Source organism: Harpegnathos saltator, unplaced genomic scaffold (genome assembly GCF_003227715.2).
Source record: "Harpegnathos saltator strain DR-91 unplaced genomic scaffold, Hsal_v8.6 scaffold485, whole genome shotgun sequence".
In the NCBI taxonomy this organism is placed as follows: Eukaryota; Metazoa; Arthropoda; class Insecta; order Hymenoptera; family Formicidae; genus Harpegnathos; species Harpegnathos saltator.
In genome coordinates this window covers 310,473-332,683 of record NW_020230299.1, presented here as the reverse complement: position 1 = coordinate 332,683, position 22,211 = coordinate 310,473, and the positions used below count along the sequence as shown (strand labels likewise).

Genomic DNA, 22,211 nt, shown 5'->3' with positions numbered 1-22,211 from the left:
AGAGAAGGAGAGAGAAAGAGAGGGATAAAGAGAGAAAGAGAAAGAGGGAGAAAGATTGGAAGCAACAGCTAGATGGCAGTCAGCACTCTCAACATGGCACCCTACTTCACTGGATACCCTTTCCAAGGTGCGGATTCTGATAACCCGGGAGCTCCCGAGCTGTCCGGAAGCGACGTTAGACAACTGTAACAATCTAGCGACTTTATTCTAACTGTGAACAATTTAGATATTATTAAGTTAGATGTTAATGTCCTCGAGTGTGAACATTCATTCGGATATCGGGGTGTAGTCGTTCGCGCTACCAAATCGATAGTGAATTCGAGTCAATCAAGGGAGACACCTCGGCGAAGCAACGCATCCGAGCGATGGACTTAGCATCGCCGAAACGTTCCGTTCCACTTCCGGTGCGGTGTTAAATTCAGCGGAAAACAGCGGGCGGCGCGGCGCGACCCGACTTCCGTTACTCCGAGAGATACTTCCGCGTCTCGCGTGGTCTCGCGCAATGAACGTAAACGTGAATTTCACTCGCGGACCTCGCTCGGAGGCCTCGCGCGGCCGTCGCTGCGACAGCCCCGCCGTGACGATTTCCAGCCGATGTTTAATGGTTTTACGAGCGCACGTCGACTGAATTATTCGCGGCTCTCAATAATAACGCGACTGCCATCTTTACAACGCTTTATAACTGTCCGATCCGCGAGATCGGCCCGATCGATCGATTGAATTTGGAGCTTTACCGGCCGCGAAAACAGCCGCCTGTCTGTGTCTGCAGGTTCCGCGCGTCGTTACGTAATTCGCGGACGCAAGGACTGGTCGAGCGCTCGGTGTTTCGCAATAACACGCGTGTGGCGCGTATCGCCGACTATAATGATTTAGAAGACTGAAAAGAGAGATCGCATACGGAAGCCCTCGCGTCGTGTAATTTATTCCGCATTGTGCAATTTACGAAGCGGAGAACGTCGCGCGCGCGTCAACAACGTGTACATGTCGCGGGGCGGTCGAAGCGAGAACTCCGCGAATTTTGTGGGAAGCTTCCTCTTTCCCTTTGACCTCAATCGGCTATATTTTGTGCGTAACCCCCCCTCCCCCCCCGTCGGTCCAATTTCAGTCTTTAGTCACTCACGCCACGTGGTCACCCTCCCACGTTGTCGTTATATTAATCTGTTATAACACGTTGACTGCCGCGCTGTTTCCCATCGACTGTTTCGAAGCTCAGCTACAATTTCAATTACCAAAGACACGCGTAAATAAATGCGATTCGCATGAACCCTGAATATGTTATGTGCAATTCACCGCACGTCTCGGTGCGTCAATCGGTGAGACGCGGCAATGTCGGTCACTGGTGACTTCCATGACGGTGCGAACGCGTCGAGCAACGATTTCACGATACTTACTAAGAGCACCTGAAGACTATGCTTCGTCTTAAAGAGAGTTAAAATATTAATCCTTTGCACTCGAGGAATATTTTCACATTTTCTTCCACCAATTCGACAGATATAATTTCTGAGTTCCTAGAAAAACTACAAAAAAAAGGGTCTTTGTTTCCTTCAATGTTGTCACCGCATTTTATTGCTCTGTTATATTACTCTCTCTCTGTCTTTAAATCTTTCTTCGCCAGCACAGCTGGCATTCCGAGTTGCCGGGATAAATGTTTGTGCCGGCTGTACTTGCGCCGGCATTCCGAGCGCAAAGGCTTAAATATCAAATATCAAGCGAAAATTCCACCACTGGCGCGGGCCACCAATGGCGAGCAAGAGGCACGTGTCGAGATATACTTGATCAAAAGTTAGGATACTCCAATTTCACAGCGAGACGCGTAAACCAAATTGTCGCGTGCCAAATATTCCGTGCAAGCCTGCCTACTCGTACGCGCCTCGATACGACGCTAAGGACGAGGCGAGTGAAAGAGGCAATAATGACGATACGTAACGTAACGAGACTGTCCAGATGGCGAACGGACAATCCGGATCGCTTTCACTCACGCGCGCGCCTTTAAATCTCAATTGTTTATACACCGTTCAGAGGCACCGCGCGCGCGGCAAGCAAGCGGCCAGCCGGGCACTTTCGAATAAAGTTCGATCCGCGCGTAGTGGGCGTCGGAACACGACGTATGAAAGAGAGTCCCGAGAGGTACGTTGCCGCCGACCCCGTGGGTACCTAATGTCTGATATCGGATAGGCCGCGGGCGACGGCACGTTGATTGAAGCCTTCGCGACTCGGAACTCACACCGCACGCTAAGTACATGCATATCCCTTTGGTACATGCGGTTACTCCCACTCAGGTATGCGCGTGTACCTTCCGCTCTCATCTTCCACGCATCGGACCGCCTATAGTGACGAGAGATCGCGGTCGTTTCGCGGCAGATTGCGTAATTGACGAAACGTCGGCCCTCCGTGCCCGCGAAATCCAGCCCTTCGCTCTCCCTCTCTCTTCCCCTCCCCTCTCTCTCTCTCTCTCTCTCTCTCTCTCTCTCTCTCTCTCTGTCTCTCTCTCTCTGTCTGTCTGTCTGTCTGTCTGTCTATCTTTCTCTCGCTCTCTCGAGTTTCCTTCGGACTCACGCTCGCTCTCGTGAGATCGTCTAATGAAACGGGTTTGTCAAAGACGCCTATCTTGTGTGATCCAGCTGTCAATCAGGGGTTATCGATTAATTTTCTCGATCAAGACCACGCGCAAAGTCTTGAATGACAAACTCTCTCGCGGAGACGTGCGAGAATCGTCCGGCGTATACTTAATCACGCGAAAATTGGATCGGTCGCGCGCCCCGGGGCTCACCCTTGATGCAATTCAATTAATACTCCGATAACGTTGTTATTACCGTTTAAGAGCGATAAGCGGTCGCGACAAGGGGACGAATTAGCATAAAGAATAATCTGGGGGCGGCGGCGGGGAGGAGGGGGGAGGGATAGAGAGAAAGAGAGCGAGAGAGAGAGGGAAGCGGACGTAATTGCACGGCTCGAGCGCGAACGCGAATGTCGCGGGGCACAAAATACAGTTCGTCGGCTCTTCGCACGTAATAATTTATTACCGAGGCAGATATGAGAAAAAGGTTTATAATTGACGCCTGTGTCGCGGCCCGCATTACCGCGCGGGTAATGAGCGTCCGGCCAATAACGTGCACCGCAATTATTTGGGAATTCTCTAGGTTCCTCCGTGTCTAAGAACCCGTCGTCAAGCCTCGGCCCGACGACGACGACGACGACGGCGCTGCCTCGCAGGTAAAAATTAACGATGCGCGACGCTTCGTCGAACGAATTCAAATCAGAGGGGTCGCCCCCCCCCTCCCCCGCCCGCGCGACTCTATCGCGTCACATCGTACGCGCGGATCATGGATATTAGCCTGATCGCTGACAATCAATCGCCGGTTATCAATAATTCATGCTGAAAATTATTTCTTCTACCGTTTCCACCACGCGCTCCTCCTCCGACGCGCTCCGGCCGCTGCGCTCGTACAGGGTGGTCCTCCTCCCTCCTCCAGCCGAGAGTCCCGCGAAAATGATTACCGCGACCGCGCTATAATAAATTACGCGAGGACATAAATCACTCAGCAGCTCGCTTGCGCGGATTAAATTGTCCTCTCGGCATATAGTCGTGTTTTAAAATCCAAAATAAATGTTGTGGCGCGCTAATAGAGGGAAATAATAATTCGATGAATTATACCCGACGCAGCCCCCTCCCCCCGACTTTCTCCTCGCCGTCTGTTGTTTCCGCGCGCGCGCACGCATTCCTCGTTTATTATTTGTTCAACTTTGATTTCGTGATTTATCTCGTCATCGGGTATACTCGCGAGATCTTCGAGTGAACCATTTCTCTCTGGAGAAAATAGCTACACAGGCTTTCACACGCGCACGCGTGTGTGTGCGTGTGTGTGTGTGTGTGTGTGTGTGTGTGTGTGTGTGTATGCATGCGTACGTGTGTTGTGTGCCGCAATCGATACCGAGACTAATCGCAACGAACGCAGTGGGAAACTCGCGAATGCATGTAGAGACGGCGCGTTTCGCAAGCATAGGTCGAACAATCGACAGATAGGGAACAAAAACACGAGTAAAGGGCTCGCTCGCGCGCGCAGTCGGTATATTCACGCAACTTTCGATTCCGTGACTCGAGTTACGGTCATCGGAGTCCGTAAAAATGTGTCTCGCGCGAACGGAGCGGCTACGTGCATTCGCACGTCTTGCACGTGCGAGCGGATGGTAGTCCAGCGGCGTTCTTCGCATTCACCTCGTGCCTGACCTATTCATTTGCGCCGATTCTTCAATAACGAATGCAATCTCCGAGTGGAGATAGCTCGATGAGAAAAAGCTCATCAATAGCTCTATTAGCACCCCGTTCTTCTTAACACGTCGACTGCCCTACACGCTGATTTCCACCGATTCTTTTGATGATTCAACTCAAAGCTTGCATCACCAAAGATACGGTAAATACACGCAGCTCGCGATGCGTGTATTTGTTAGCTCGCTTCACGGCCATCCTATCGGCTATATGTTTAATCTTTTTCACATGGAATTTCAAATGGAATTGGCAAGATCACGTTTGATGTACGAAGCAACGTTAGATAATGTCAACGTGTTAATTATCCCGCTCTTAATATTTTTCTCCTGTTAACGTAACCGTTTACAAAGCATCCAGCTGTCGAAAAAACGAGAGAAAAGTTGCTTAAAGCACACAGATTTCCCTCGTCTCTTTCTTCCTCTCTTCAGTTCTACAAGGATCCCTCATCCCCATCCTCATCGAGAGCGCTACGTTAAATACGTTCTTTGTCTCTTCTCAATTAATTACTCGCGAAATGCGTCGATTTGATTTCCAAGTTCGAGTCAACAAATCTGCTCGAGATTCACGCCAGAAATATCCGCGGACCTCGTCGACCGACAACTCTTCGTCGTCGTCATCGGAGCGGCGGCGGCGGCGGCGGCGGCGGCGGCGGCGGCGATGGTCGGCGCCTTTTGATCTTGCCTGTAATCCCGTCGGGCCCCGCGGCCTGACTGACGTCATACACCGGAGAGGTGTCCGCCGGCACCGTAACCTGGCCTATACGCGTCCGTGCACGGCGAGTGTGTGGGAGTGTGTGCGTTGCACGCACTCGCGGATATGTCCTTACCGAGAGTGCGAGGGGTCTCGCGGCGGGGGCGGCGCAGGGGGAGCGAAGGGGGATGTAAATCTCGAGAGCCGTGATGAACGACGAAACGGGACTACTTTTGTGCCAGAGAGCTGGATGCGCCCGGGAAGGGGGTCGTCTTTTGAATTACGCCGTGGTAATTAGCGGACTCTTAGGCTTCGCGCGCTCTCGCGCAGCAGGTAGCCCCGGCGAGGATATATCGCGAACTGGCACTGCGATCGAGAAAATGTTTGGGTGCCGGGGATTCGCCGGGGACGGCTCGCGAGCTCTCCTCGCCGGAGCCGCTCCGTTCAAACCCTGCGAAACTGCTGTGCCGTGTAGGCTCGTGTTCCCGTCGCTTTCCGACGATTCCGTATTATCAACGAGTGTGTCTGGAGGAGGCTTGCGCTTTTCGAACGGTTCGAGCGATATATTTGTAGAAGCGCGTGTCCTTATATACGGCTTGAGGGTCCGCGATGATGAACGCAATAATGAGAAAGAGAAGAAAAGGGTGGGAAAACGACGATCGATCGAATTGCCGATCCAACGCGGCGTGCCCTTCTCGCGGCGCAGTCCGTCTCTTATGCAAAGTCTCTTTATGCAAATACAAATACGAACGTGGAGAATATGGCCGTGTCGCCGGTTATCCGAGTCCGAGGCCTGTCATTGTCCGCGCGCGGGCGCGCGAAAGAGCGCTTTTAAAGCGCTCCCTCTCCCCCGCCCCCCGGCCGGCGCTTTTACTGCTCCGCGCAAAACCAGGACCGTAACTCGACTCGTGACGCGTCTCCCATCGTGGTTTTCTCGAAGCACGCGAGGTCCACCTTCGGCGTCGTAAGAGCCACCGCAACCGCGCTCGCTCGCTTCCCGGCGTGCATCTCATTCCGCTTCTTTGCCCGCTCTTCCCCCCGCCCGCCGGGTGCGCCCCGTCGCGTGTGTGACGCCGAGTTTGTTTGACTTCGTTATTATAATTAAGTTAATTAAAGGGGGGTGGTCTTCGGGAGGTTGACGATAATTGGCGGTAATTAGCGGCGTTTGAGCGGCCTCGCCTCGCGTGTCGCCGCCGAGCTTTGTCCGGGCTGTATTAGCGACCTTCTTTGTGCGCGAAACGCATTCTCGTCCGCTCGTGGAGAATCCGCCGTTCCGTTCTGTTCACTTTTGCCCGCCGACGCGACTCATTTTTTCCATTGAGGAAAATCGACGCGCGCGCGCGCGCGCTTTTACGCCTGCATTGTGTCCACCGCGCGAAAACACGCTATTTTTTCCGGCACATCGCGCGCTCTTTGCGCAGCACCTGTCTGTGTCGCGCCACGCGCGAGACACGATTTTAGCCCGGCGATTGTTCCGGTACGCGGAACGAGTCTGTAAAATCGCATCGGCCGTTCCGTCGGGGAGCCTTACACGTTTCAAAGCGACGACTTTAGTCGTTACGTTCAATTTCCCGCGAGCGGTCTCGTGCTCGCGCGACCGATTCATCGGGGTCCGCTCGTATAAATATTTCAGCTTCGCACGCGAACAAGTACCGCGGAAATATTTGGACGACAGATGCACGGCCGATACATAGATACGATTTGCCTTATTGCTTCTTCCAGGACAGGGTCGCGTGAACCAACTGGGCGGTGTGTTCATCAACGGCCGCCCGTTGCCGAACCACATCCGACTGAAGATCGTCGAGATGGCAGCGGCCGGCATCAGGCCGTGCGTCATATCGAGACAACTGAGAGTTTCTCACGGCTGCGTCTCGAAGATCCTGAATAGGTATCAGGAGACGGGATCGATCAGACCCGGCGTGATCGGCGGTAGCAAGCCGCGAGTCGCGACGCCGGAGGTCGAGGCGAGGATCGAGGATCTCAAGCGACAAAACCCCGGGATCTTCAGCTGGGAGATACGCGACAAATTAATCAAGGTCTGTTGATATCGCAAATGCGTCCATCGCTACGCCCGCCTGAAGCAACGCTCGACTTTGCCACCGTTCCTTTTCCTCCTATACGAGGTTTGATCAAAAAGTAACGAGAATTTTTTATTTTCTCAGAAAAGTATTTATTTAATCTTCAATGTTTATCCCGTCTCCTTCTAAGTAGTCCCCCTGTGATATTATGCACTTGTGCCAACGTAGTTTCCAATTTGAGAAACACTGGTGGAACGCCTCTATAGTCTATAGCCTCTATATCGTCTTAAGCTGAATCTGCGATTTCGCCTTTATCCGATCTATTGCTGAGAAACGTTGTCCCTTGGAGTGTCCTTTTGAGTTTGGGAAATAGGAAAAAGTCACAGGGAGCCATGTCTGGAGAATAAGGTGGCTTTGCGATGCTTACGCGATGCTGTTCTTGTTGGAAATTCAGCAGTTTCGGAGCAAATTTTGCTGCCACTCGTTTCATGTTCAAAACATTAGTAAAAATCGCTTCGCATGAGCCGTATGAAATTCCTATTTCTTCAGCAACCTCTCTAATGGTGATTCTTCTGATATTAGCAAACACAATCTCTTTAACTTTTTCCACGTTTTCACTGGCACTGGTGGACGTGCTAGGACGTACCAGACCTCGCCAGTCATCTTCGATGTCTTCTCGGCCTTCCTGAAAGCGTTCGTACCATTCATAAACTCGTGGTTGTGACATAGTATCGTCGCCAAAGGCCTTCTTTAACGTTTTCAACGCTTCGCTGCACTTAATTCCGTTTTTAACACACAAAATTTCAGACAAACTCTCTGATGGCGACATTTCGCCACACAAAGAATCGCCAAACACACTGAAGTACGTCTTGCTCATCCGCTCGCCGAACACAAACTAAGCGTCCGAAAATTAACACGTACTGGTCACTGGTAGTGCTACCAACACACAAAAAAAAGAATCAACTGAATAGACAAGATACAGCGCGCGCAATTTCCAAATTCTCGTTACTTTCTGATCGAACCTCGTATTTCTGTTTTTATCTTAATTTTTCCCTTCCTGCATCTTTTATTGGGTTTATCGAGTCTCCTGTTCGGACTCTTTTTATCCAGCGTACATGTTCCCTTTGATCTCATAGTTTCCAGAATATCAGAATATCGGGGGATAAGGGGGGGGGGGAGGGGAAGAAGAGCGAGAAACAAAAGTAATTTGCTTGATTCGCGGAAGAAACGCAGGAAAAAATAATACTAACTGGTCCAACGCGGTTCTGCCAGCAGGACGGAGTCTGCGACAAGGCTTCGGCACCGTCGGTGTCCAGCATCTCCAGACTCCTGCGTGGTCCAGCGAATCAGACTCGTCCTGACGACCCGCGTCGGAACCACTCCATCGACGGAATTCTCGGTAAGTTCTATACGCGCACTCTTTGCGCTTTTGCATCGCCTCTCCCTTGCTTCTCGAAATAGAATTTTCATAAAACGGTTATCCCGATCTATCGAGGTCGTCTTTCGCTTGACGACGACCGAGCGCGGCCGCGTTCTTGCTGAGAAAAGATCTTCAGAAGCGATATGCCTCGCGGTGCACTTGGTCGTTTTAACACCGCATAAACCACCGGGCGCGCGTAAATGAAACACTCGGGGTTAATCGAGCGATAAGCGTAATTACAGCGTAGCCGTGTGTTAGGTTAATTGAGGCAAGGCGACCGTAACGATCGCGGGGCCGTACGTACGCAGCTCGCGTGCTCGCTGAATGTTCCGAGAGATGCGACTCTACGCATTTTTCCCTCCGCCGCAATGCGATCGGGAATCCCTGATCGTTTCGTAGGAAATTTTTCACTGTCGAGACACGTTGGCGCCAATTGTTGCGCTTGTTGTAACGGCGGTTACAACGGCGAAGACAATTCGATCCCTACCTCCGCCATCGCGCGCGCGTGCGCCGGAAGACATCGTTGTTACTCGGATACTTATCGGTATGAATTGTTACCGCTTGTGATATATCACAAGTGTCCCGTCTCGAAGAAATCACATATCGCGGGTGAAGAAGGAGCCGATCTTTGTGCCTCGCGAGAACTCCTCGTGTGCAAAACTATAATCGATAGCCACGTAGCTCTGCGCGACGCTAATCCGCATTTACGCGTACACAATGTGAGCCTTCGGTACGCGCGCCGCCGCGCGAGTGTTTATACGGGAGCGTTATTTTATTTATTGGAGAGCGTCCGGCACACAATTTCTCGGGCACGCTGAGATTGCTAGAAATATAGATCTGGTCGGCGGACGTAAAGGGAATTCCTTTCTTTTTTATTTATCACCGGCGGTAAGGGGCGCGAAGAAATATTAGGCGTCCCGTGGCGCGTGGATGTGTCGAGTTTATTACCTTGTCGGGAAGATTTAGTTTTGATTAGACGTATATGCTCGAGATTGCAACTTCGCGCGAGAATTCGCGGAGGTGCCTGACCTGCGTGTTGCCGCCGCGCCGTCGCGCCACACCGCCACGGAAATCTTATCTCGCTCTTGCAAATTGTCCGCTCCTCCTTCGTATCTCCTTCGTTGTCGATTAAAATTTTGCCTCGCGCGACACGACCTGAAGCGACGGCGCGACGGACTTGCGCGGGGGAATTAAAACGAACATCGGCAAACATTAATTTCCAAAGTGTCGCGATAACGCACACGTATTCTACGGGCAACGATTCAACCGCAAACGCCGGCATTAAAGTCTCCGAGAACACGCGCATAGATCTTTCCGCGCCGTCCGGCCGCGTTCGCGGGCCGAGTAAATCATGCATCATGATTCGAACAAAGGGGGGAAAACAAGAAGAAAGTCGGACGTTGTTCCCGCCGCTAATGCACCGCCGCGCGAAAGGAAAGAGAACCAAGACAAAGACGAGGACGAGGACGAGGACGAGGACGAGGACGAGAACGAGGGGAAGCAGAGGAAGACTAAGTCTTTCTGAACGCGGCTCTCTCGAGCCTTTCCGCGTCTTTTTATTCGATCGCAGCGTGATGGTTTAGTGGCTAAGTCGGCGCGAATGTGTTGGATCGACTTATGACGCGGGCAACGAAGAGATCGAGCGATGAGAGAAACGATGAGGGAAACAGCGAGATAACTGGAGCGATGGATGCGCACAAATGCGATAATGGCGCGCAACGTCTTAGCGGAATAATTTAACAGCAGCGGCAGGATGAAATATTTTTATAAACCCTCGCGCAAATATTTCCCCGGTACATCTCACGCGAATAATTTAATTCGCTATTTATTCATTGTCGCGTCCCTTCTTCTCTCATTACCGCATACTCGTTGTTTAACCCTATTAATGCCAGCTGGGGAAGAAATTTCGCGTTGATTTCAATGTTATGAATTTTTATGAAAATGCTCGGAAATTTTAATCCAAAGTACTAGGGGTTTTCGAGGTCGTTCTTTCCGAATCCGCTGCGAGAATCATAAAAAAATGAGTGTTTGTATTGATTTGTAGCGATCTTTCTCCAAAAAATGCGATTTTTTCTCGTCAATTTTTTTTTAAATCATGGATTTCATCTCGATAAAAATGTTGAATATTACTGAAAAGTACTCCAATCGTGTCCTCAAGACTTGTAATTTCAAAAATATACATCTAAACGTAAAATTTTCTGTACTTTTCAAATCTATAATAAAAATATAAGTAATAAAAAATATAAGTTTTGCACCAAAAAATCAACGTTGGGTCCCGTTAGGCCCAAAAAGTATATCGGACCCAAATTTGGGGCTTACCACGTGAAAGGACTCGATCAACAGAACAAACATTTTATTTTGGATAATTTTTCATAGAAATGATTAAAAAAAAGAATTGACGAGAAAAATCGCATTTTTTAGAAGAAACCGTTACAAATCAATACAAACACTCACTTTTTATGATTCTCGCAGCAGATTCGGAAAGAGAGACCGCGAAAATCCCTAGTAATGTACTTTGGATTAAAATTTTCGAGCATTTCCATAAAAATTCATAACATTGAAATCAACGCGAAATTTATATCCCAGCCGGCATTAATGGGTTTAACTAATTATCCCATTTCAAGAAGCGAGTACGGCGAGCGAAATAGTCGGTTTCGGTGAGCTAAACAAGACCGATCGTACGTAAAAGGTGACGAAAGATCACGGAAGATTTATGTCAGCGATGATCCAACACAATCGAGAAATCCCCGAGAGCACGTGCTTCGATCAGCGCGCGTTCTGCGGCTCCTCTCGACGGAACGTCACAATCCCGGAGCGCGCAGGATCGTCCCGGCGCGGCGCGGCGTGGCGCGGCGCGGCGATTCCGGTAGCCGTGAACACGCGCGATAAATAACCCTCGCGGTCCGTTTCTCGGTAAATGAAATCAGGAGGAACGATCGGGACAAGAAAGAGGCAACAGATCCGGCCGTGGCGGGCGCGGGAAGAGGAACAAGTCAGGTAGAGCATAGCGGGCGAACCTGGAGGAAGAAATCAGGTGGAACGGCTAAAGGGAGCGAACAGTCGAACCCAGTCGAGAAGAAGGAACGGAGACGAGCGTGTGGAGGAGCGCGGAGGAGCGCGAGGAGGACGGGGCGGAGTGCGCATATATACACGGCACACGGCGTGTGGTCTTCTTCTTCGGCTTCGTACCCGCCGCCTGCCTCTAATCTTACAAACCGCCAACAACACATCCCGTGCCCGCCGTTTTGTTCGCGGAACGCAACGGAACGGCACCCTCTATTGATTTAGATGCTGTTACTGCGGGGCAGACTCGTGATTGAGACCTCCGCCGATCTCGCCTCTCGCCCGATAGCGACCCCTGCGCGATAGTAATTGTTTAACACCGGCTTTCCCTGGGACGAGAACGGCCGGACGCTGCGCGATGCGGCGAAAGTATCCGAGAGTGCAATTTATCCGCTCGTGTGTCTCGTCCACGACGAGAACCGACGCCTTCGCGGAGAGACTCGCACGAGTCGATTTACGAACCTAGTCCAAATCCTCCCAGGATCCGCTCAGAAGCGAAGCGCGCGCGAGAAAGAGAGAGAGAGAGAGAGCTGCCCTCGACTCACGATTAGCGCGCACGTGTGATTAACCCGGTGTCCGGTTCGGTCCCGAATTCGTAGAGTATCGGGATCGCGGGCGCTGATAGTTCGCGAAAAGCGCCACGGCCCGAAAAATCGCTAGGTATAACCACCTCCTGAAAGCGTAGCAACGATTTACGAGCGCGCTGCGGTCTTTAATCTGCGAGGGAACCGCCGTGCACTTCGCCGGGCTGACGCTCGCGCGCAGGTGCTATTGATTTAAACGTTCGTTCCCGTTGTTCCCCTGTTGGTCCCGCTATCGGCTTCGTTCGGGAAGAAAGTTTTCACATTTACAGCGATAGAACGCCGCTACGGCTACGATTTATAGTTTGCGATTGCGGGAAACGTACAAGACAACACTCTTATCGATAGTCCGAAAGGAACGAAGAATTGATTATAATATCAGTACTTCATTTATCGACATTTCTCGAACATACACGGCGAAATCCAGCCCAAATGCTGCGTCCGCGAGTCGAGTTATCGTGGGCGGTGTAATTGTTAATCACTCGCGTCAGATTTCATCGGTCAAACACGAAACTTCATAAGTAATGTCTCTAGCACTAGACGACGCGGCGACCCTACTTGAAACGTTGCACGAGCTTTCGTTTAGCTCGGATGGGACGAGACATGTCAAAGAACTTAATTTCTTCGTGGCGGACCCTAATTTCTCTGGTGTTTTAGTTTAGTATAGGTTCGGCTGGCACGGCTGTAATCAGAAGGGTCTTAATGGTGGGTTGCTGAGACCGGCGTGTGAACTGTGGGCGTGAACAACTCGCTTCCTATCTTCGGTATCTGACGTGCAGCACGTGCTGGACCGAGAGACGCTCTCGCCGCTATTAAGTCAAAGAACTCAGGCTCGCGTCCTCCTCCCGAGAGAGCTATCGATGTTTAATATCGCTGTCTAAATTCCGATCGGGCAAATTCGCTTCTCCGCGAAACGGATTTCTTTCGGTTTGTTATAATCGATTTATCAACTTTCCGTTCGTGTGCTCTCCTTGAGAGAGAGAGAGAGAGAGAGAGAGAGACCCATTACTTTGCAAAGTCATTTAATTTTGCAAATAGTATTTGAGCCGAACGATGATTGATTATCTTTAGCTGGAAGCAGCGGCGATGACTCCGACACGGAGAGCGAGCCGGGTATCGCACTCAAAAGGAAACAACGAAGAAGTAGAACTACCTTCACAGGCGAGCAACTGGAGCAACTGGAAGCGGCTTTCCACCGCACGCAATATCCCGACGTATATACGAGGGAGGAACTCGCGCAAAAGTAAGTCAAGTTTCGCGAAGGTTTACTTTTGTACTCGAAGAAGAAATTCAGTCAACGGCCAACGTTTCTTTGTTCTTTCGCGTGAGTTACTGAATCGGGTAGTCGGGCACCGATTTTTGTAAAGAATTCGAGAAAAATATAAAACTGACAGAAGAAGGTGCCTCGACCCGGACCGAGTTGAATTTTTGACGACTGTACGTGACAAAGAAAAAGAAAAAGAACTGCAAAATCAGATCGCATCGCTTCGTTATCGCTCCGAGTCATGGTCATCGCCTTTATTCTTGCTAATGATGCGCATGGATGTCATTCTCCTTTTTCACAGAACGAAATTGACGGAAGCGCGAGTGCAGGTCTGGTTCAGCAACAGGCGTGCCAGGCTCCGCAAACAGCTCAACAGTCAACAGTTGAACGCCTTCAACACTATGAGCCTGCAGTCCTTCCAGACTCAGCACTATGGCAGCGGTGCTGAGAGCTATCAGAGCTACGGACAAGCGAGCGTTGCTGCCGCCGCAGCGACCACCGCCGGCTATCCTCAGCATTACAACTATGGAGAGAACTACTATGCGGCGCAGCAGCAGTGGCCACGGGCGACCCCGGAAAATTACGGGTAAGTTTCGACAATCACATGACACGCTGCATCTATAAGGCGAATACACGAAACAGAGAACAAAGATGGAAAATCGGCCGGTCGCGAATCGCACAATGTCCTTTCTATCTTATAATTCTGCAAATATCGTCGAATCTTCCAAAACAGAAATGTTGTGCTTCTCAAGATCTTCCAACGATCCTTCGAGTTGAATTTGCAAGGTTGCAAGCACAGAAACGAAATTTCGACTTGGGTCCAGATGGGGAGACAGAGAGAAAGAGAGAGAGAGAGAGAGAGAGAGAGTGTGTGTCACGTGTGAGTCACGTCACTTGCTAATATGCAATACACAGCACGTTTCTCAGCACGTTTCTCGTTGAAACGAAATGGAATTTCGCCGTTTGCACCGCCGTGTTCCGCGTGACTATCGCGACCGCAAACACCCCCGCAACGATTACCCCCCCCCTCCGCGACTGGACGGCGCTACCTCGCGGTGTAGCGATCGGTTAAAGCTGGATCACGGCGCGGCTACGTACACCCTACGCGAAGCGTCGAAGGATCAAGACCCGGGTTGGATTATTAGCCGGTAGCGTTTCATTACGGGGGCCGAAGAAGCAACATAATTGAGGACCACACAGAAAACGTGTCGGTGGAGCCCCGTTGGCGCTCTCTCTTTCTCTCTCTCCCCCCCCCTCTCTCTCTCTCTCTCTCTCTGTCTGTCTCTTTCTCTCGCTCTTTCTCTCTCCCTCATCCTGTCTCTCTCTCTCTCTCTCTCTCTCTCTCTCTCTCTCTCTCTCTCTCTCTCTCTCTCTCCCTCTCTTTCGCTTCCTCGTTCTCTCCACTTTCTCTCTTTCTCTCCGCTGAATCGGCTCGTCCGCTCGGCGTGTAACAACACACTGTAGCAAGCCGGCCACCGGGGCAACCTGTTATTACGCCACAATGGCTGAATTAATTGTTCGAAACATCCCGGCTTCGCCGTCTTTATCTCCGCGCGTTGCCGCGTGCGCCTCTTTCTCGCGGCTATGCTTCCAACTTTCCGTCTCGCTCGGGCACTCGCAACCACCGACTCGCGCTCGTCGCTCGACCATCACGTGGTGCACGGAGTGTTCGGTCAGTTTTAAACATCCGGGATAATGCTCGCGGACCCCCGGTAGAGCGTCGGACTGTCTCGTGGGGGGTCTCTCTCTCCCTGCCGTCGGCTCTGCCGTCCGAGCCGACGATTTTTCGCTATTGCTGTCGATGGCTGTCGCAGTTTTTGTCGTTACGCGTTTAGGTAGCACAGAAACTATACCGAGTGTCGTGAAACGATCGTTAATCGTTGAGCTGCGTTGATAACGTTCCTCGGCGGTAAGGAGAAAAGAAAAAGGGAAAAGAGTGCTTGGGACAGTAGGAAATTATCGCGTTTCGCGATTAGGTCGCGGTTGGCGTGGATGCGATTGCGGTGGAATATGTTGAGAGATGAGCTGCGACAACGATAAATTCCTTATTCCATCCGTTAGTGAGAGGGAAAGAATAAACTGTCGCGGTGAAAATTCGCGATGGAAAAAAAATGGAAGGTAAAGATCCTCTCTGAGCCGATTTGCCTCTGGAGAGAATATTTGACGCAAGTTTTATATTTCATCTGTTATACGCGCAGATCAATCTCAATTTCGGCGAATTGTAGACAGTAAATTCTGCCACCGCTAAATTCTTAAGAATTCGTTAACGCGACCATAGAAGAGAGTTGATTTGTGAGCGGAGGGACGGGACATTCTTCCGCACGAAAATAGATTCGTAGACCGGTCACGAGATATAGTCGATAAATCGCGCGGCTTCCGCCATAGAGAGATCGCGCCACCTTCTAAATAAAAAAGTTATATGCGCGAATTAGGTCCGACACCGGTGAGATTTAGGGTGCTTAACCGTCGAGGTCAAGGGGCTGCGCTTTAAAATCATTCGTTACCGATACGCTTTAATCTCTCTAGTCTCTCGAAACATTGGTACTTCTTCAAACAAAAAAAAGGAAAAGGGAAATTTTGTGGTTACTCTGATTAACAAATTAAGTGCCGTGACGATTCACCACGATGACCGGCGTTTTCAATATTACTCTTTCATTACGTTACATATAAAGTATAATTAATTGAATTGGAACAATCGATTGTACAGTTAACAGAGAGCTAATGGAACGAGATAAAAGTTAGATGCATCTCCAATTAAATTCATTAATCATATCTCTGATAATTCCACCATCAGCTTAAGCTTTTGTACAATCAGCGGAAACGAACGCGGCAATATCAACGTGTTTTTGAAGACTAATTTTGGAGCTCGAATTTCTCATCGAGAAATTTTCTTATTGTACGAGCTATTTGATATTTCTTCGACGTGTAGAAATGAGATACGCGGCAAGTGGATCCTACTTGTCTCCATTTGTTATGATTTCCGGATCGAGGATACGAGAAACACTTGTGTGTGCCCTTCTGTTTATTACGATAATCACCGCAATCTCCCGACAGTTCGGAATGTTTAAAAAGCGACCGGATAATATTGAAAGCAAAGGCGAGACTGCCTTTCACGAGACACGACTCCGGGCCCTTAATCACGGTGGTATACCGAAATCCTCAAAGGGCCGCGAAGGCGTTCGGAAATCGACCGCTGCCGCAGCCCTCGACACGCCCTAACCGATTCGCAGTGCGTGTATGAGTGTATATACGGTATCGGCTTGCAAACGGCGGTAACTTTGAGAGCCACGGCGGAATTTCATTTTCGTATTAGCACACGTGGACACCTTTCACCATTGTAACTACGATTCATTTCGTCGTGTCGCGGTAACGTCCGCCGCTACATGTGCACTCGCGATAACGCGCGCGCGCACGCACGCACGCTTCGACGCGCATACAATAGTTAATTTATATTCAACATATTGAACGGAGAAGGTTAATTACAAATATCAGCGGATAATGCATTCCTTGCTCTGCCTATTGATCTCTCCGCCGCGCCGCGCCGCGCCGCGCCGCGAGACATTCTCTCTCGTTCGTGCAACCAAGCCCGATGCGCGACTGTCCCGCGCGATTCGTCGGAAAAAATTGTTTCCCTTGATTCCCCGACATTCGGACGTCGCGACTTTATGCGTTCCAGATTGTTCAACGCCTCCCATTACGGCAGCGGCAACCTTGCCTCCAACTTGACTTCCAGCAATCTCAATCTGGGCAGTCTGGGTGGCAGCGTAAGCCCGACCGCGTCTAACATGAGCGCCTGCATGGTGCAAAGTGCATCCTCCTCCGGGGTACCAGCCCCGACGGGAATGACGCACCATGTGACACCACACAGCCCCAGCGAGGCTAAAAGCGGATATCCGTACTTGGGTGGCATTGACTCCCAGGTTTGCGGAAGAGTTCACTGAAGCGCTAAGTAATTCTTCGTCGTGAGGATTACTCGTCATCGACGAGTCGGTCGCGTGTGCGCGATTACACGCAATACACGATGATACGCGGTGTAAAAAGGGAGCCTAATTGAATATAGTCGCTTCATCGTTATTGTCATCTGTTCTAATCCCTTTCGATTCAAAGTTCGTTGTAAGAATGTTCGCGTAAAACACGAAAAAAAAAGCATCCATGTGCTTATAAAAATTTGCAATGTTTTCTTAGCTTCTGTTGTTTAATGTTGTTGTTGTTACTCTCACGTGTATACTTTTTCTTTGCTTAAAAGACGAAAAGACTCGATGTTAATTAACGCTCATAGGACGAAGGTATCTCATACAAAGATTATAGATTTCGGAACATAGTCGAAATTATTTTATACTTCCCCAAATTGTGTTCCTTCTTTTTAAGATTGTAATAACAATCAATAATAATAACACAAAAATGAAATATGTGTTAATGAAAATAACACGAAAAAGTAAACCTCTCTTTTTGTTGGCTGTCTTTTTCTTGGCTCTATCTTCAACGTCTGAGTGTTAATAATGTTTCTGCAAATATAAAGATTATATAAACTGCGTAAAAATTATGAAAAATCGCGAAAATCGTAGTCATTGAATTGTTATAAATTATTCAGCGGTGTAACTATATAGATTACAAAGCGAGTTTAGAATTCGAATTTTAATGAGAAACTTTTTATTTATAGACACGCGCTTGCTGCGTGACGATCGATACGCAGCGGGTAATCGAATGTAAATATATCGTAGTCGCTTAGATAGTATCACTCCAATGATGCTACCGCATATTTATGTTAGATTAAAACCGTCGTTAATTCGTACGCATATAGATATAGGCCGCGCACCGATTTATGTGTCGTAATTAAGCCACGATTTATCTGTTATCATAGCTAGCAATTACGTACAATTGTAACCACTACAATTGCCTCGATGTTTTAGCGCTTTAGAAAATCGCCTTATCATAGTTGCTGTACTATATAAGTATCTATCTGTGAATAAACGTATCAAATATAAATATATTTTATCACGTACACGCATCTACGCGCGCGCGAAAAATGGTAATGGCGGAACGTAGAGAAAAGCGATCTAAAAAGTATTCTTATCGTAATCGATGTTGCGATCTTGCCCGACGAATTATTTAATTGGTCAATTACTTAAGATTATTGTACAGGACGACGACAGTGTCCGCATAACGCACCTAACGCATAACGATTACACCCGAATTGTATAATGCAATGTTACATAATAAATGAATTTTACGAAAAATGTGGTTCGCATCCTTCAGTTATATTCTCTCTCACCAACAGTTTACCGACAAGACCAGAGAGAGTCTTTTAATTTATTATTTAATTCATTCATTCATTACATTTCTGTTTGTCTCTCCCGGGCATGAAAACGAAGTGAATCCGGGAAACAAAGTATTTGCGAAAACTTTATATATCGTTATATATATACTTTATATATATATATATAGTTTACCGCGCAATCTTTCACGAGATTCGGAAAGGAGCGCCAAACCGAGAGAGACGTAGAGAAGAACAGAAGAAAAAATCACCGCGAATACCTAATTCACGATTGGTCCGGAATCGTCAGATTCGTCTCCCGGTTTTGAGCCGCCCTCGCAAGAGCGCCGTTGATCACATCTCCCACGGCTTCCAGAAGAGCCGACAATCGGGCGCACGCGGTGACAACGAGCAATCAGCCTGCCGTATATCTACGGGTCCTGTCGCCACGCATTTGTGCCCCATTGTGTCGGCCGTGTAGGTGGTCGCGGACCTTCTCTTTCCGTCCGTCCGTCTGTCTTTTACTCCGCGATCCTAGGCGCACGAAACCTCTGCGTAACGATTCGCACTCTCAGACTGCATAACCCAACCTTCCTCCGTACTCCTCATTGAGCTAGCGCGGATCAAACTATTACGACCTCCCAACTTCGTGCCCCATATAATCGTCTGTGATTGTTGAAATAACTGCAAAGTGCAAAAGTGCTCTCGTTGTCAAAAGGATTTTCGGATTTCCTTCGGCTTTTGCGATGAAGTCGACCGCGCGGTCGGTTTTCTCGCGACACTTCATGATACTACTGGAATTTTATGATACGGGAAAAATTTTTTCACCCTAATTCTAAGATCGTATTATATATATATATATATATATTTTTTTTTAATTTTTTCTTTTCTCGGATTCCATACCGGATATCATTGGGCTGTCTCCATGATTCGCCATTCAACGACGTCCGCCCATATTCCAACCCCCTATAAGCGGAATATAGGGTTGCTTCAAGAGCGGCTCCTTTGAGACTCGCCTTCCTCTTTCTCGTCGCCAATCGTTACCAAATATCTCCCCCAATCTGTTACCCTAGAATTGTACCCCAATGGCGATGTGGTAGGTCAAGAACCGACACGACAGCGCGGTCGTATATCGTTCCGTGAGAACCACCTCCAAGAACCACCTCCAAAAATTTGTTGCATAGCCGTTCTTTTATCCTTCGTTGACTTTAACAATCTCTAATTATAATTCAAATTCAAAGCAAAGTGGAATTTTAACGTGGCACAAGGAGCAACTTTAACTCTCGAGAGTTTTCCCGAAACTTCCCGAGTTTTCCTCGGGAAATGTTTTTCCGGTATCATAAAATTCCAGTATCACGAAGTATCGCGCGCGATCGACTTCATCGCGAAAATCGTTGAATCAAATCTTCGGAAACTCCAACGAGTGGCAACGAGAGCGCACTTTCGCACTCTGCGATCATCTCAACAATCGCAAACGATTATATATCGTTATTCCTCGCCCCTCTCTTTTTCTTCTCGAAATCTCATCTTCTACTATAAATTTTTAAGTATACATGTGTCAATCTTTAGCGCTCACTGCGTTTTCCAAGCAGAACAGATGTATCGGGCAACTGCAAAGCTGATAAGTGTGACGACCTCCCAAGCTTAAAGCGCACCCCGACGATGGAAATCTAAGGGCGGCGTCACGGCCGCCGATCCGTGCGTACGCGTACGTTGCGTGACTTCGGACTATATGCGCCATTATCCATATTTGTAACATATACTTTGTACGATATAAAGTCGTTCTGTACGCCACGAAGAGGCTGGTGCGATTACCCTCCGGGATTGATCTTAGACGATAACTTCGTACAAATTTCCACATCATCATCGTCACAATCGTAATTGCTAGTATTATTTAACGTCTCGAAGATAAATATACATCGAGTGCAACGAGACATCGCGAGAGTTGAGCCGTTGAGCAAGGAGGACAAGGTGGCAAAACCAAATGTTTCCGACACCTTGAAAGAAGGACTGCTTCCCGCGCGGTAATTGTTCTCATTAACTGTCTCGGTCGTAACACTACGGAACCGCGGAAATTCCACGTGGAAGCTGATCGCTCGATCGTGCAAAATCCTTTCACTCGTAACCGCTTTGCGTCACCCGCTGCGAACTCACGGTTCTTCGACGCACAAGTGTCTCGAAACCGTAAACTTCTAAGACTGATTTATCGTCCTAGTCATCGGGTGTAATCGCCGGTACGCCAGCGGCAATAATAATTCACGATAAAAACATGTTTCCCCGTGTATATTTAAGATGTTTGTGAATTTATGTTCCGACTTGACTAATTGAGAAAGACTGCGCGTGAGTTTGATGTTACCAGCACTGTCGCGCATAGTGAAATACGCGACGCGAAAGTCTGGCTCTTCGATTCGTCCGATCGCGGCGCGGCGCGGCGCGGCGCGGCGGACTGCGCAGCAACAGATAACCGCGATCGCCGAAATACCGCTATCTGTTAATCGCGTTACTTTTACCCCTCTTTTATCCCATCTTTTTTTTTCAATTTGTGGATTTACTCCACGGACGAAGCGTCGACTACCGTTGGGGGGAAATAAAATGAGCGAAAAACACACAGAACCAGTTCACGCGGGCATGATGGCTGCCCTCCCTTAATGGCAATACAGCCCCCCGTGCGGTACATCGTCGGTCCTTTTCAACCAATGGGATTGCCTGCCGTGTTTCGAACAATGGTTCGCCCGAATAGATTAATCAAACTTAACCGAGCCAATGAAAGCCGTGCAAATCCCGCGTGGGGGATGCTTTGCGTGCGTGCGTGCGTGCGTGCGTGCGTGCGTGCGTGCGTGCGTGCGTGCGTGCGTGCGTGCGACTGCAAACGAGCAGTTGCATGCTCGCCCATTGCATCCTAGCGAAATAATGTCGGGGACTATGAGAATATATCGCGCAACGAGACTCGCATCATGGTGTTGCGAATTTAATGACGATCTCGAATCGCTAATGCTCAACAATGTCGACACAAGACTTTTGATACGCAGGACGCCCTCGCGCGAAACATACCGCGCGAGTCCCGCGACGTCATTCGCGAAATCCGAGGAGGACCTCCTTTTCACGGAGACACGGAGACCGTTGCGTGGAAATTCAGACTTCGACTTTCGACCAAGATCAATCGTAATTAATCGCTGCGACAAGATCGCTTACTTTCCAAAGGCGGAGCAAGGAGCTCCCCGTCCGCGGATCGTTTATCTTGCGCGGCCGCAAAATGCGGCCGCGGAGCGAGAAGGATAACGCGCGGCGTCCGGCGAGGAGGAAGCTTCTTCGAGGTGTGTTCTAACGAACTTTGAAATGGCATCGGCGTGATTTAGATACGCGGGGATCGGAAAGCAAGCGGCGGGAAGGAGGGATTTTTTTCAGGGGGCTGTTGCGCGCTGTACATAACCAGGGCCTTGATGAATGAACCAGGGGGCTTCGCGTACCACCTCGGCCGGCGTTACCCACACGGCAGCTGGCTACGCCGCGCTGATTGGACGCGCATCACGCCGCGTTTGTGGATCTTTTGCAAAGCGATCCACGTATATACGCGTAGAATGCCCCAACCAGGACCTCCGTAGATGCGCCTTGTTCTCGCCGGGGGTACCGACGGGGGTACGCTCGCCACGTCAC

At 49.4% G+C, this 22,211-nt stretch overlaps 1 protein-coding gene across 2 annotated transcripts; it reads left to right on the top strand.

The window, feature by feature from the left end:
• LOC105192285 (protein gooseberry) lies at nucleotides 1-17,641 on the top strand. 2 transcript variants are annotated; one of them, XM_025302308.1, is made up of 6 exons: nucleotides 1-127; nucleotides 6,680-6,993; nucleotides 8,251-8,374; nucleotides 13,111-13,282; nucleotides 13,605-13,889; nucleotides 16,980-17,641. In XM_025302308.1, the coding sequence occupies exons 1-6, from the start codon at nucleotides 73-75 to the stop codon at nucleotides 17,242-17,244; spliced, it is 1,215 nt and encodes a 404-aa protein (XP_025158093.1). In that variant the 5' UTR covers nucleotides 1-72; the 3' UTR covers nucleotides 17,245-17,641. The 2 variants fall into 2 exon arrangements, with proteins under 2 accessions (XP_025158093.1, XP_011154618.1); XM_011156316.3 differs by having other exon boundaries at nucleotides 8,248-8,374.
• The last annotated feature ends 4,570 nt before the right edge of the window (nucleotides 17,642-22,211 follow it).

What these genes read in the sequence shown, in the direction of transcription:
- LOC105192285 (XM_011156316.3), top strand. Translation starts at nt 73, where the DNA reads ATGGCAGTCAGCACTCTCAACATGGCACCCTACTTCACTGGATACCCT. An exon ending in CTCCATCGACGGAATTCTCG is followed by an intron (nt 8,375 to 13,110) that starts GTAAGTTCTATA and finishes GATTATCTTTAG; the next exon opens with CTGGAAGCAGCGGCGATGAC. An exon ending in AGGGAGGAACTCGCGCAAAA is followed by an intron (nt 13,283 to 13,604) that starts GTAAGTCAAGTT and finishes CCTTTTTCACAG; the next exon opens with AACGAAATTGACGGAAGCGC.